General features: G+C 37.0%; 1 protein-coding gene across 1 annotated transcript in view; it reads right to left on the bottom strand.

Annotated features, from left to right (window-relative positions):
• Positions 1 to 12,430, bottom strand: part of SVEP1 (sushi, von Willebrand factor type A, EGF and pentraxin domain containing 1) — a 183,592-nt gene that overhangs the window by 80,573 nt on the left and 90,589 nt on the right. The window contains 4 exon segments of the mRNA XM_041761195.1: positions 3,591 to 3,752; positions 5,930 to 6,091; positions 7,987 to 8,220; positions 8,762 to 8,926. Of these exon segments, the coding sequence (XP_041617129.1) occupies positions 3,591 to 3,752; positions 5,930 to 6,091; positions 7,987 to 8,220; positions 8,762 to 8,926 (723 nt within the window).

Raw genomic sequence — 12,430 nt, 5'->3', positions numbered from 1 at the left:
ATGATGAATTGAACTATTTTGCACCATTTTTTTCAGCACAACCTTATCCTCAAAAAGAAAAAGACAATGCCCTAGAAACTGACAGAATGTCAAAAATTATACTAATATGTAATAATAAAATCTTGATTAAAAATCAGAAAGTTCATTAGAGAACATACTGTTGTGATGTCTATATTTTGTCTTTTGATATAGAAAATATAAATTTTCATGTAAAAATTGGTTTCTCTTACATATCAAAGGCAGATGGTTGTCATCAGAAATATACTTTCTAGGGGTGGACAATCAGTACTTAATGTATTATTTATGTATACATATAGTAAATATATGTATGCAGTAAATATACAAATGTACATATAGTGTATATAAGTGTAAATATAACACACATGCATAATAATGGCATTATCTGTAGTATATAATACAGCATTAAGTACACACACATGCACATATACAGAGGGAGTTCCTGATGGTCTAATTTCCTAAGAAGAGAGAGGAGAAAGTTTCATTTTGAATCTTGGCCAAACTGTGGTTTCTGAGTCAAGAAAAATGGGACAAAATCCTTTTGACCTCTCATATTGGACAGAGAGAGAGAAAGAGAAAATCTAAGTATGCCAAAAGTGATATTAAAATAGAATTTAAAAGAGTGCCTTGAAATGACTGGGAAAATGTAATCTCACACGTCTGTTCCCCAATGGTGTTAAGGGTAACACATATAGCCCTGGAGTCAAGTGAATTTTGCCTTTTAAATGGGTTTCCTAAGACAAATTCAAAAGTCAGAAACTCTCATCCTCAGCCTCCTTTTGACTTTGTCCTATAGGCTAAGGGTAAGAAATATCATCCTGGCTCAGCAATAATCTTTCTTTTTTTATAGGACCATATGGAAACAACACCATCACCAAAAAAAAGAAAAAAAAGAAAAAAAAAAAAAAGAAAAAGAAAAAAGAAAAAAAATAATTTGCAAGACTTATTCCTCAGATAAAAGTCATTTTTTAAAAATGAAAGATTTCAAGAGTCCCTGGGTGGCACAGTCGATTAAGCATCTGACTCTTGATTTTGGCTTAGGTCATGGTCTCAGAGTCATGATCTCAGGGTTGTGGGATCAAGCCCCACATCAGGCTCCATGCTCAGCAGGGAGTCTGCTTAGGGATTCTCTTTCTCCCTCTACCCTTCCCCCATCTCTCTAAAAAAATAAATCAATTAAATTTTAAAAAAAGAAAAATTTCAGACTCTTGAGTTTGTAACCATGAACCTATGGATATTTAATATCCTAAGTAGTGATAAAAACAAAATACATGGAAAATATATTACTTTAATATAGGAATATGCTTAAATATAATAGCTGTGTTGATTATATTTTAAGTTCAACATGCTAAAGAATGCAAAAAGTGATACTTCAGTAAAAAGTGAAATAAACCGTAAACATACACATAAAAATAAATCACTACAGAAAGAAAAAAAATAAAGAAGGAAGGAAGGAAGGAAGAAATTTAAAACTAAGAAAAATATATATGGGGGGCTGTTTTAGAAATACACGTGTAAGTTTAAAGTAAAATGGTATTTATTTAACACCACAGGACAGAGTGCTGAGTGCTGCTGTTCCCAACTCACTCATGACAAGCAAATGTGGTTAAACTTGTGCTGGGAATATATTAGGAGAAATACAACAGTTACCAGAAATCTAGAGACTTTCTGGGAATTATAATTACTTAATTGGAATAATTGGTATTAAACCAACCTCAAGGCTTCACTGGAAAGCTAAAGGGAAAAAACATCAAATATGAATTGGTTTTACTGTAAAAATCCTAGTTACTTTTGTGGTTGGAGGGAGAGAAAGAGAAAGAAAGATTTTTTCACTGCAGACTTTCTTCCAAAATTCATTTGTATATTGACAAAATAAAAGAGTCTCTAGTAGATCTATTTCAACCATAATGTGGGGCCTTATTTGCCTTTTAATAATAATTAAAAAAAACCCTCAAAGCTGGTATTACACAACAGACATGGTTTATGAGTTGCAACCAGGTCCTGGTTAAATTCTCTTCTCTTTAGTGAAACATCAGGTTGATGATTACTGCTTGCCCGATTCCTCAGGTCTAAGAGACTTTATCTACTGTGATCCTAATATGTTGAGATAATTTAAACAGGTGGAGTATGTAAAAATCTGTAAGCATAGTATGCTCCTCGTTTTCTCTCTGCTACACTAACTTTGAGGACTACATCTCCCAAAATGCAATGTACTCCCCTCTCCCCACAACAAAAATGTCCTATACAGTTGTTTTCTGGGAATTTGTTTCTAACTATATGCAGAGGTATATATGCCTGGGGTACAGTGAGGCCGTGTATATGTGTGTATGTGTGTGTGTGTGTGTGTGTGTGTGTGTGTGTGTGTGTGTGTGTGTCTTAGGAGAAATGGAGAGCTAACAGATTGGTTTCTTAAAAACATCACTATTCAATAGGGGAACAGTTTTTAAGTTTTCAGATGGCCATAGGTAGACCTTAGATTTTTTAATAAGGGTGTAGTGAAAGAGGAAGATACGTAATTTTTTAAAAAGTCATGTTTCAGCCACCATGTTTGTTCTCTTCTCAGTGATGTAGCAGAGGTAGGCCAAGAACTTTTTATTTTTAGTCAAGTTCCATTGACTTTGCAGAGTATGTGGAGTTTGGAGTTCCTGGCAGCAGAATGACCTTGACTCTTAGTCCCAGTTTCATGGCCATTTTAAGTTTTCATCTTTTTGTTTTGTTGACACCTTCTAGCACCTTTACCATGCTGGAAAACTGTACTTGGTAGGGATGTTAGAAATATTTGAAAATTGGAACTCTAATCTTTTCATTTCCATTGTGATTTGTACCAAATGGTCCCTGGACCAAGTAGGAGCAGCATCTCTTCTGAACTACTTAGAAATACAAATTCTCAGGCCCCACATCAGAACTGCTGACTTAGAAATTCTAGGGGGTGGGGCCTGGCAATCTGTGTTTTTAAGCCCTTGATGCTGACCTTTGAGATCCAAAACTAGTCATACTCAACTTTTCCTGTTACTTTAGAATCACTGGGGTGGGGAACCTTAAAAAGAAAACCAGACCAGTTAACTCAGAATATCTGGGAGTGGAGATCGGCCTTCAGTATTTTAAAAATGCTGATGTCAATGTGCAGATGATTCCAAAGTACAGCCAGAGTGGATAACCACTCACAAAATCCTCCAAACTGTAGGAAATGAAATATCGTAATTCATAAAGTGTCTTTTTAGAGTTTTAAGGGACATGAGACAGGACCTCACTTTAGAAAGGAGGAGACTCAGTTCCTAGATGAGAAGTATTCCTAGCATATAATGAAGCCATATGTTTATTTATTAATGTTGAATACTAGGACCAAGTCTTGTACTTTTTGTGTGTTCCTAAAGGCACTAGCATAGTGTTTATATTGAGGGTGTTTATACTTAAGTATTTACTGGCTGAATACATGGAAACTTTCCATGAAGATACAGTTATTTACATTCTTTGCATAGAGTAGACATATGGTTTTGCTGAAAATATTCCACTCCGCCATGCATAGAACCTATTAGGTTTGAAGAAGTATCAGTGTCTAAGGCTTTGATAACCTCCACAAGCAGAAATGTCCACGGCTCCTCTTTTCACAGATGAAGTGTTTTCTGGACATGAGAGGCAGCTCTGGGAACCAAATGCTGGCTGATAACTGCCCAGAGGACACGATTCACACGTTTCAAGCCCATTTGATGAGTAGGTGCCTGGTTTGCACTTAGCTGAAAAGAAAAATGTAATATGGTTAAGAATGATGCCATTAAGCTATACAAAACTCGCACTGGATAAGATAGGGTTTTCTGTAATTCAATTATTCAGGACACAATGAGCGACACAAAGAATTCCACACATATAGATTGTATTTTAGATCGCCCTATGCTTTCCTGTACTAATAACATTTAGGCTGATTTCCATTTACTTTCTTTATTACCAGTTGCTTTCTTTACTCCAGTTGCTTTCTTTATCACACAGAAAATGCTAATAAATGAGGATTTTTTTTTTTAAGATTTTATTTGAGAGAGAGAGAGATAGCAAGAGGGAGCATGAGCAGGGGTAAGGGGAGAGGGAAAAGCAGGCTCCTGGGAGCCCAATGTAGGGCTCGATCCCAGGACCCAGGGATCATGAATTGAGCCGAAGGCAGATGCTTCACTGACTGAGCCACCCAGGTGCCCACCAATAAATGGTTTTTAAGGAGCTTAGAAATCTCATCTCAGAAAGTACAGTCAAAAGAACAAGTTATACACAGGAAAACTTGTTCTTGTATAAGTTCCCAGCTCGTATACTATTCTCTGGAGCGAGAGAAACCAAACCTCAAACTGGGCTAGAGCCTCATAAGTTTTGTTGCTCTAACAATTGGCCCTCTCCTGTCCTCCTTCTACCTACAGACCCCATCTGAGGGCTGGTGGAGTAGAAAGTAAAAGTAGTCTTAGCATGAGGCCCAGGGATTTTAAGCAACTTTCTAGGATTCATAGTGGTGGTTTTGTGGGAGAGCAGGACTAGGGCCAGAATCCTCAATCCCCAGTACGCTACCCTTTCCTTCCACCCCTGTTCTCCCCTGCAAATGATTCTCATTTGCAGCATTGCTAACATTTCAGTGCACTTTTAATCACTTAGCACAGTTCCCAAGTTTATATTTGTCATTAAGCAGTCATACCTGCATTTGTAACAACAGCAAGGGGCACAGTTCTGAAATTCCTTCTTTTAGGTGCATCTCTCTTTTTTTTTTTAAGTTTGTTTGTTTTTTGTTTGTTTATTAAAGTCATCTCTACACCCTTTTTGGGATTTGAACTCATGACGCCGAGATGAAGAGTCACATGCTCTACTGACTGAGCCAGCCAGGCACCCCTCAGGTGCATCTTATTGTGACCTTAATCACGAAAGAAAATGTTTCCATCAGAAATGTTTATTTGGAGAAGGACAATCATCATATGGTTTCACTCACATAGGGAATATAAGAAATAGTGAAAAGAATTATAAGGGAAAGGAGGGGAACTGAGTAGGAAAAATCAGAGATGGAGAGAAAACATGAGACTCCTAACTCTGGGAAATGAACAAGGAGTAGTGGAAGGGGAGGCGGGTGGGGAGATGGGGTAGCTGGGTGATGGGCACTGAGGAGGGCACTTGATGGGATGAGCACTGGGTGTTATATGTTGGCAAATCTAATTTCAATTAAAAAATAAGAAAAAATAAAAATAAAAAATAAAAATGACAATAAAATGTTTTTGAAAACATTGAGTATTTTAGTAGCAAGAATACATGCATACGTACCTATGGTTATTAATTTCCAAGTAAATGGAGAGTTGATCTCATTGTATCAAGTATTATTCTAAGATAAAGCAAGTTTCTAACTGCTAAGTGTTATGAAAGTCCTTTTCACCAATTAATTTAAATCCAGTAAAAAAAAAAAAAATCTGAGTTAACTGATAAATGTGGATTAGAACTAAGGCACACGGGTGGCACTGTGAGTTAAGTGTCTGACTCGTGATTTCTGCTCAGGACGTGATCTCTGGGTCATGGGATCGAGCCCTGCATCAGGCTCTGCGCTCAGCATGGAGTCTGCTTGAGATTCTCTCTCTCCCTCTGCCCCTCCTGCTTATGCGTGCTCTCTCTCTCTCTCTCCCTCTCTAAAATAAATACATAAATCTTTTTTTAAAATGTGGATTAGAATTATGGACAGTGGAGTCTCACTTAGAGCAACAGAATATTCCAAAGGGAAAAAAAAAGAGACTTCTTTAAAGTGAGAGAAACTTTCAGATACTAATTTAAAGTTAAAAGAAAAAAATAATAAGTGAACGAAATTGCTTGCAGTGATGCTCTTATTTCATCGTCTTTGCCATTTAGACTTCGTAACTGAAGATAAAATTCAGGCTTCTGGTCAACCTGTGCATTGAGCCATTACCTTTGCATTCTGAGCTGCTTCTTGAATGAAGATACTCGGTGTAAGTCCCAGCTGGACAGAGTTTGCACTCGAGTTGTCCTTCTTCATCTTGATAGTATCCGATCAAGCAGCTTTCACAGGCGGAATGCTCCAGAGAATAATAGGTTCCCAAAGGGCAATTGACTGAAAAGAAAACAAACAGGAGACATAGTGAGCTGTAGAACTGGAACACATTTGGGTTCCTTTATCCTAAGGCATGAAAATAATAAAGCATGCTTCCAAGTACTATTGTTTATGCATTAAATCTTACTGTCAGGGGTTTACTCACAAGATAAACCTTCCAGAAATGTATTCCTAGAAAACCAACAGTAGATTTTTTTTTTAAGAAAATGCAAATTCTTATCGACCAAGCTTAGGGCTTGTGTGATAGGAGCTTTAAAGTGTGGGTTAAACCAGATCATCCTGGGAAACACACAGCTAACAAAGGAAAGGCTGCTGTAAGGAAAGAATAAAACAGTGAACATTTAGGTTAATTTGAAGCTTCAAGATATGAAAACCCCTTTCTTAGCTGTTCCTCTGAATGGTTCCCCTTATGAAAGTGACAGCTTGTCTATTACGGCATCATTTCTAGAAACAAAACCAGGCAAAGGTTGTGGGACTAAGCCGGGTGAGTTAAGCAGACTCTTGTCTCTGTTTATAGGAATTCCTGTCCAGTGAAGGCAAGTCTGAGACATCCTCAGACTCCAGGATCCCGAGGAAACAGGCCAATTTTAGGACCTCCCTTCCTTGGAGGTTTTGGTCTACTACTTGGCAGGCTCGAAGTGACTCAGGATTTCTGAGACCAGAGTGGAATGCTAACCCCACGAAAAGGCTGCTAGCAAAGTTAGTATTTGTAAAGAGAGGATACTTGAAATTAGCACCCAGATGATTCTGATGATAATGTGTATAAGAATTACCTGGGAACTTACTAAAAATTCAGATTCCAAGGCTCTGTCCCCAAAGTGCCACATATATTAGTTCTGAGATGGGGCCTGAGTCAAGATGCATTTTGATAAGCACTTCAGGTGATGCTGACACAGGTGGTTTGAAGACCATACCGAGAAATGCAGAACACTGACCAAGGTGATTTCTAATTTTTACTCACAAGGTAGGGAGGAAACACGAACTGGTTCAGAACGACCATTTCAATGTGCTTTCATTGGGCTGAATTTATCACCCAACTGAGCTCTGGGAAAAACAGTAAGAACTGTTGAGGAAGGATTTCCTGAACAGGAGGCAAGATCCCACGCCTACAGAGAGGTTAACGCCAGGCTCATGTCATCTGGTTCAGCTGAGTGTTCAGAGTTTGGGGAGAGGAATCTTCCCTATCTATAAGCAATGACATATTTAGGAAACAGGCTGGAAGTGATCCAGATTGTGGTAGTCTGGGTTAAAAGGTAAAGGGCTGTGTGTAAGGAGGATAAGGAGTGGCTGCTTAATGGTTATTGGGGTGGGGCTCCTTTGGAGGTGATGAAAATGTCTTGGTATCCGGTGATGGCTGAACAACACTGTATCATGAATGTGCTAAATACCACTGATCGGTACACTTTAAAAGGGTTGATTTTATGCTGGTGAATTTGGCAGTGGCTACTCAGGTGGAAATCTTAGCTATAGCACTTACTGTCTTAATGGGTAACTCCCTAGCCTCTCTGACTTCAGTTTTGCTATCTGTAAAATGGGCTTAATTGTAAAAGCACTTCATGGAGTTGCTAAAACAATTAAACACGGGAGATGCTCAGCCAGCCTATGGAAGTGGTCAAAACTTAGTCGTTATTTTTATTGGAGATGCTGCTAGAAGTTGGGAGCTCTAGAGATCTATAAGGAAAACTAAGATCTGAGTCCCTTACCTGAGATAGTTTTCTTGTCCTGAATAATTGGTGGTTACTTAGAGGCCTGAGACAAAATAATAAGAACAAAAACCACACAACAATTGCAAAATGTTTCATTTCCATACCCCTGGAGAGTTGCAAAGAGGCTCTACTCATCTCACTTGACCCACTATGAGCCAGATATTTTTTTATTGCAGGGAAAAGTCTTACCACACATACGCCCTCTCAGCACCGAGCCTGGTCTGCAGAAAAGGAAAGCCTTTTCTGTCTCTAACGAATTGCTGTCGGCTACAAGCATCTCAGATGCAAGCTGAAAGGAATACATGGGCTCCTGACTGAGGGTCCTTTTCAGTTGATTTGTAATGGTTTCCAAAGTCTTAATGAGTCGCTGTTGATTTTCCAGCTCAAGGGTATCATTCCTTTCATCGGGTAATGGCACACTAGCTGAGATAAAAACAAGACGAAATAAAACATAACACACACACATGGTGTTTCAGGAAACCGTCTGCAGTTTTTTTTTTTGTTTGTTTGTTTTTTAACCAAAGAAAGATGGCATATTAAAAATCTTCTGGGCAAAACAAACTCAAACTCAACCACTACTTACTGAGCAACTAGTATATGGATAATCTTAAGAACAATGCAATTTGTTTTAATCCTTCCCTCATATGCTGGATCTACATCACCTTTTTTGTGAAGTTCTTCCTTACAGCATGTTAAATTTCTGTAAATTCTTGCTTTTTAAAAACATGCCTTAGTTCGTCATGCCAAGAGGAGTACAAAGCAGGATGCTTGTTGCTGCGAGAATCATAAAATACATCTGTGATATTAAATTGCAAAAAAATGACGAAACTTAGGTGATTGGGCTCTCCCTAATTTTCAGTTCCAGGATTATTTCCTAAGGATGATAACAAATGGAAACTTTGCAAAATAGGTTTCCCACCAAGAATGTCACATAATATTGTTTTTTCAAACAGTCTCTCCTTACCTGTGATGTTAAAAATTAACTTAATTTTGTGGTCAGATAATGGGGCATTTCTTTTAATTCGTGAAGATCTGGCTTTGCCGGCACCTGTGGGTGTTTCTTGCACGGAGTCCAAGAAATCATCATAAGAGTAATCCAGCCTATTAGCTGCGCCCCAACCACCAGGTCCTGGACAGTTGGGGCAGAAAAACAAGATTCTACAGTTGCCTCTTTATCAGCACTTAGGTTCTAATGGTAAGCCACAGGTCAAATTGTTCCTATTTCTTAAATCGTCCATAATGTGCTGCATACAGGGATTCATCTAGAATCTCATTTTTCACCTATAATCTTATATTGTAATTTTTAGGCACTTCATTTTAGATTTAGGTTACCAATGAATTGCACAAGAAGAAGAAAGAAAAGTTCCTATGGAGCCACCTGGGCATTTAAGCCATTCTTATCTTTGAGTTAATAGTTAAAATTACATTAGCTTTAGAGGTAAATAGGATGTGGGTGCAGAATTTTAATCAATCTCTATTTCCCTTCAGGGTTGGCTCCATTCTTTTCTAAAAAATTATAGTATCAGATTTATAAACTTAATGCAAATGAACAGGTTTCCTTTTGTGAAGATTATTCAAGATCCTGCATCTTTCATTTTTTAACGGTGAGGACATTCAGTTAAGCAATGGTGGTGCATTCAGTTAAGCAATAGACTCTTGGTTTGGCTCAGGTCTTGATCTCAGAATTGTGATCTCAGGGTCATAAGATCAAGCCCCACTTGGTCATTGAGTCTGCTTGAGATTCTCTCTCCTTCTCCCTCTGCCCCTCCTGTTCATGTTCTCTCTCAACAAATAAATAAATCTTTAAAGGTGGAGTTTCTAAAGGTAACATGTTAGTTAAGTGTGTATGTAGCCACAGTGGACTATATCACACAGATATGTGAGATTCTTCAGATGCCCCAAGTGCCATCGTAGTCACCACCTGCATAGATTCAGATTGTGGCTTCTGGATGTAGGAGATAAGGGTGTACAATACTAGTATAGTTACTTTCACTTCTCTGAACTTCAGTTTCTTCATTTATAAGTTGAGATCATTATTCTTACTTCACAGGTTTGGGGGATAACTGAGACAATGTACACTAACCATCTAATTCAGTATTTGACTCCTTCTAAAACCTCAGTAAGTCATACTAATATTGGTCTGGGTATATTGTTGTTGCTTGGTTATATGCTTTAAATATCAAATTATATTTATACAGGCCTGTCCACCTAAATAAACTGTTTAAAATTTTTTAAATAAAATTTAAAATAGAGTTTTAAATAAAATAAGCTGTTTAAAATTTTTTTGTGTGTCTAATTTATGTCTTTGGCCTAGGATAAAATTACCTAGGATAAATATTTTTGATTTTCATTTAAACATCTTTTCTGGGGATCCCTGGGTGGCGCAGCGGTTTGGCGCCTGCCTTTGGCCCAGGGCACGATCCTGGAGACCCGGGATCGAATCCCACGTCAGGCTCCCGGTGCATGGAGCCTGCTTCTCCCTCTGCCTGTGTCTGCCTCTCTCTCTCTCTCTCTGTGTGACTATCATAAATAAATAAAAATTTATAAAAAAAAAAAAAAAAAAAAAAAAAAAAAAAAAAAAAAAAAACATCTTTTCTGCAAGTATTATGTAGCCATTATAGAAAAATGGATGAGCAAAGTCAAAAAATTTTTTTGATTACCTATAATTCCACCATATAGAAATAATGACTAGAACATATTAGGCAAGATTTTCTTTTATGAATATATAAACACACACATATGCTTATGCATCCATAGATGTATGAATCACTAGAGTAGAAATAAACATACCATATCTTCAAAAAATGATTACACTATGTGTATTTTATTTAGTAAAAATTTTCTAATTTTCTCAATGATACATTATGGCATTTCTGTATCAAATGGCTTCATAATATTCTCTTTTATGGCTATACCACAAACTAACCAGGTTCCTATTTTCAGACTTTTAGGTTATTTCAAAAATCTAGAACATCCTTGTGCATAGAAGATTTCATAAAATATAAGGTGCCATCAATGAGAAGATACATTCCAATCTTAGAGATGTCCAAATGAAAAATGTACACCTTAGAATTTATGAAATGTAGTACCTATTTGCACACTGGCGTGATTTTTATACTGAGAAATATTCTTAGAAGTAGATTTCTGGGTTTGAGTATTTTTAATCTTTTTGATATATATTGTCAATTGTCCTCCAGTTTCTCCCCTGTATACAATATATGAATATGATTTTTTTCCCTTATATCCTTACCAGTTTTGGGTTTTATGATTCTTACTTGAATTTGTTTATCTGACAGATCAAAAACGGCATCTTGTTTTAGTTTTTTTTTTAAGATTTTATTTATTTATTCGTGAGAGACAGAGACAGAGACAGAGAGAGAGAGAGAGAGAGAGAGAGGCAGAGGCACAGGCAGAGGGAGAAGCAGGCTCCATGCAGGAAGCCTGATGTGGGACTCGATCCTGGCATGTCCAGGATCACACCCTGGGCTGAAGGCAGCGCTAAACCACTGAGCCACCTGAGCTGCCCTCATTTTAGTTTTAATTTGAATTGCATGACTATTATGATGTCAAAGCATTTTAATATATTTATTGGCCCTTTGGTTTTCATACATTATGACTTGCCAAGGTGTTTTTAGAAATATTATGCTAATCTTGTGACTTTCTACTGTAAAGGTATTCAAGGAGAAAGGCTTATCTCTTAGGATCAATTGTACCATATTGTCCACATATGATTCTAGGAAACTGCCACTTTATCCTTATTAGATGACAAATATCACTCATTTCAAAGCCATATGATGACACCTGGCTCCCTCTAGGTGTATCCTTATACCCTCAACAATCTACCTCAATAATCTGGGAGGTGAAACCTGTGTCATGTGTGACAGAAGAGTCATGCCACTGCCAACTCTATTGCCAATGCCACCTCATGTTCTTCTAAAACTTTAATGTCCAAAATCTTCACTGAGAAGTTTTACGTAATAGTTAAAAATGGGAAAGATAGCAAAGCTTACCAGTAGGAAATTGTTTACATAAAACTGATTAAATATGTGGCCATTAAAACTGAAGCATAATATTTAGTGACAGAAAAATGTCCTCAGTATAATATTAGGTAAAAATTCAGGTTTAGAAAATAGTATGGCCATATATACATATGTGTGTATAGTTATATGTATGTATGTTAATGTACATATAGTAATACATATACTAGTATATTAACCAAATTTTTTATGGAACTGTGGATTATCTTGATTTCATTCTTTAGGTTTTAGCATTTTTTCAAATTTTTGCAATAAATATATATAGTCAAAAATGATATTTTTAAAATTTGAAAAGTGTAAAGAAAATGTCAACATCAGTCTAAATGTTAAGTCACTAAAAATATTACACATATGATTAGTGTCAGAAACAAAAAAGGATGTCTGCCGTAATGTCAATTAATATTGTCTCAGGTAGCCTTCCAAGGACTTTATGTGTACTTTTACTTATTCATTTAATCCTAAGAATGGCCCTATGAGTACAGTACTTTTATATAATATCCATTTTATAGGTGAGGAACCTGAGGTACAGAGTATGAACTTGCTAAAGACCTCACAGCTAATAGGTGGTAAAGCCAGAATTTGGACATAAAAAGTTG

Source organism: Vulpes lagopus, chromosome 7 (genome assembly GCF_018345385.1).
Source record: "Vulpes lagopus strain Blue_001 chromosome 7, ASM1834538v1, whole genome shotgun sequence".
In the NCBI taxonomy this organism is placed as follows: Eukaryota; Metazoa; Chordata; class Mammalia; order Carnivora; family Canidae; genus Vulpes; species Vulpes lagopus.
Note: the sequence above shows the minus strand (reverse complement) of the source record. Positions and strands in the feature narration are given on the sequence as shown.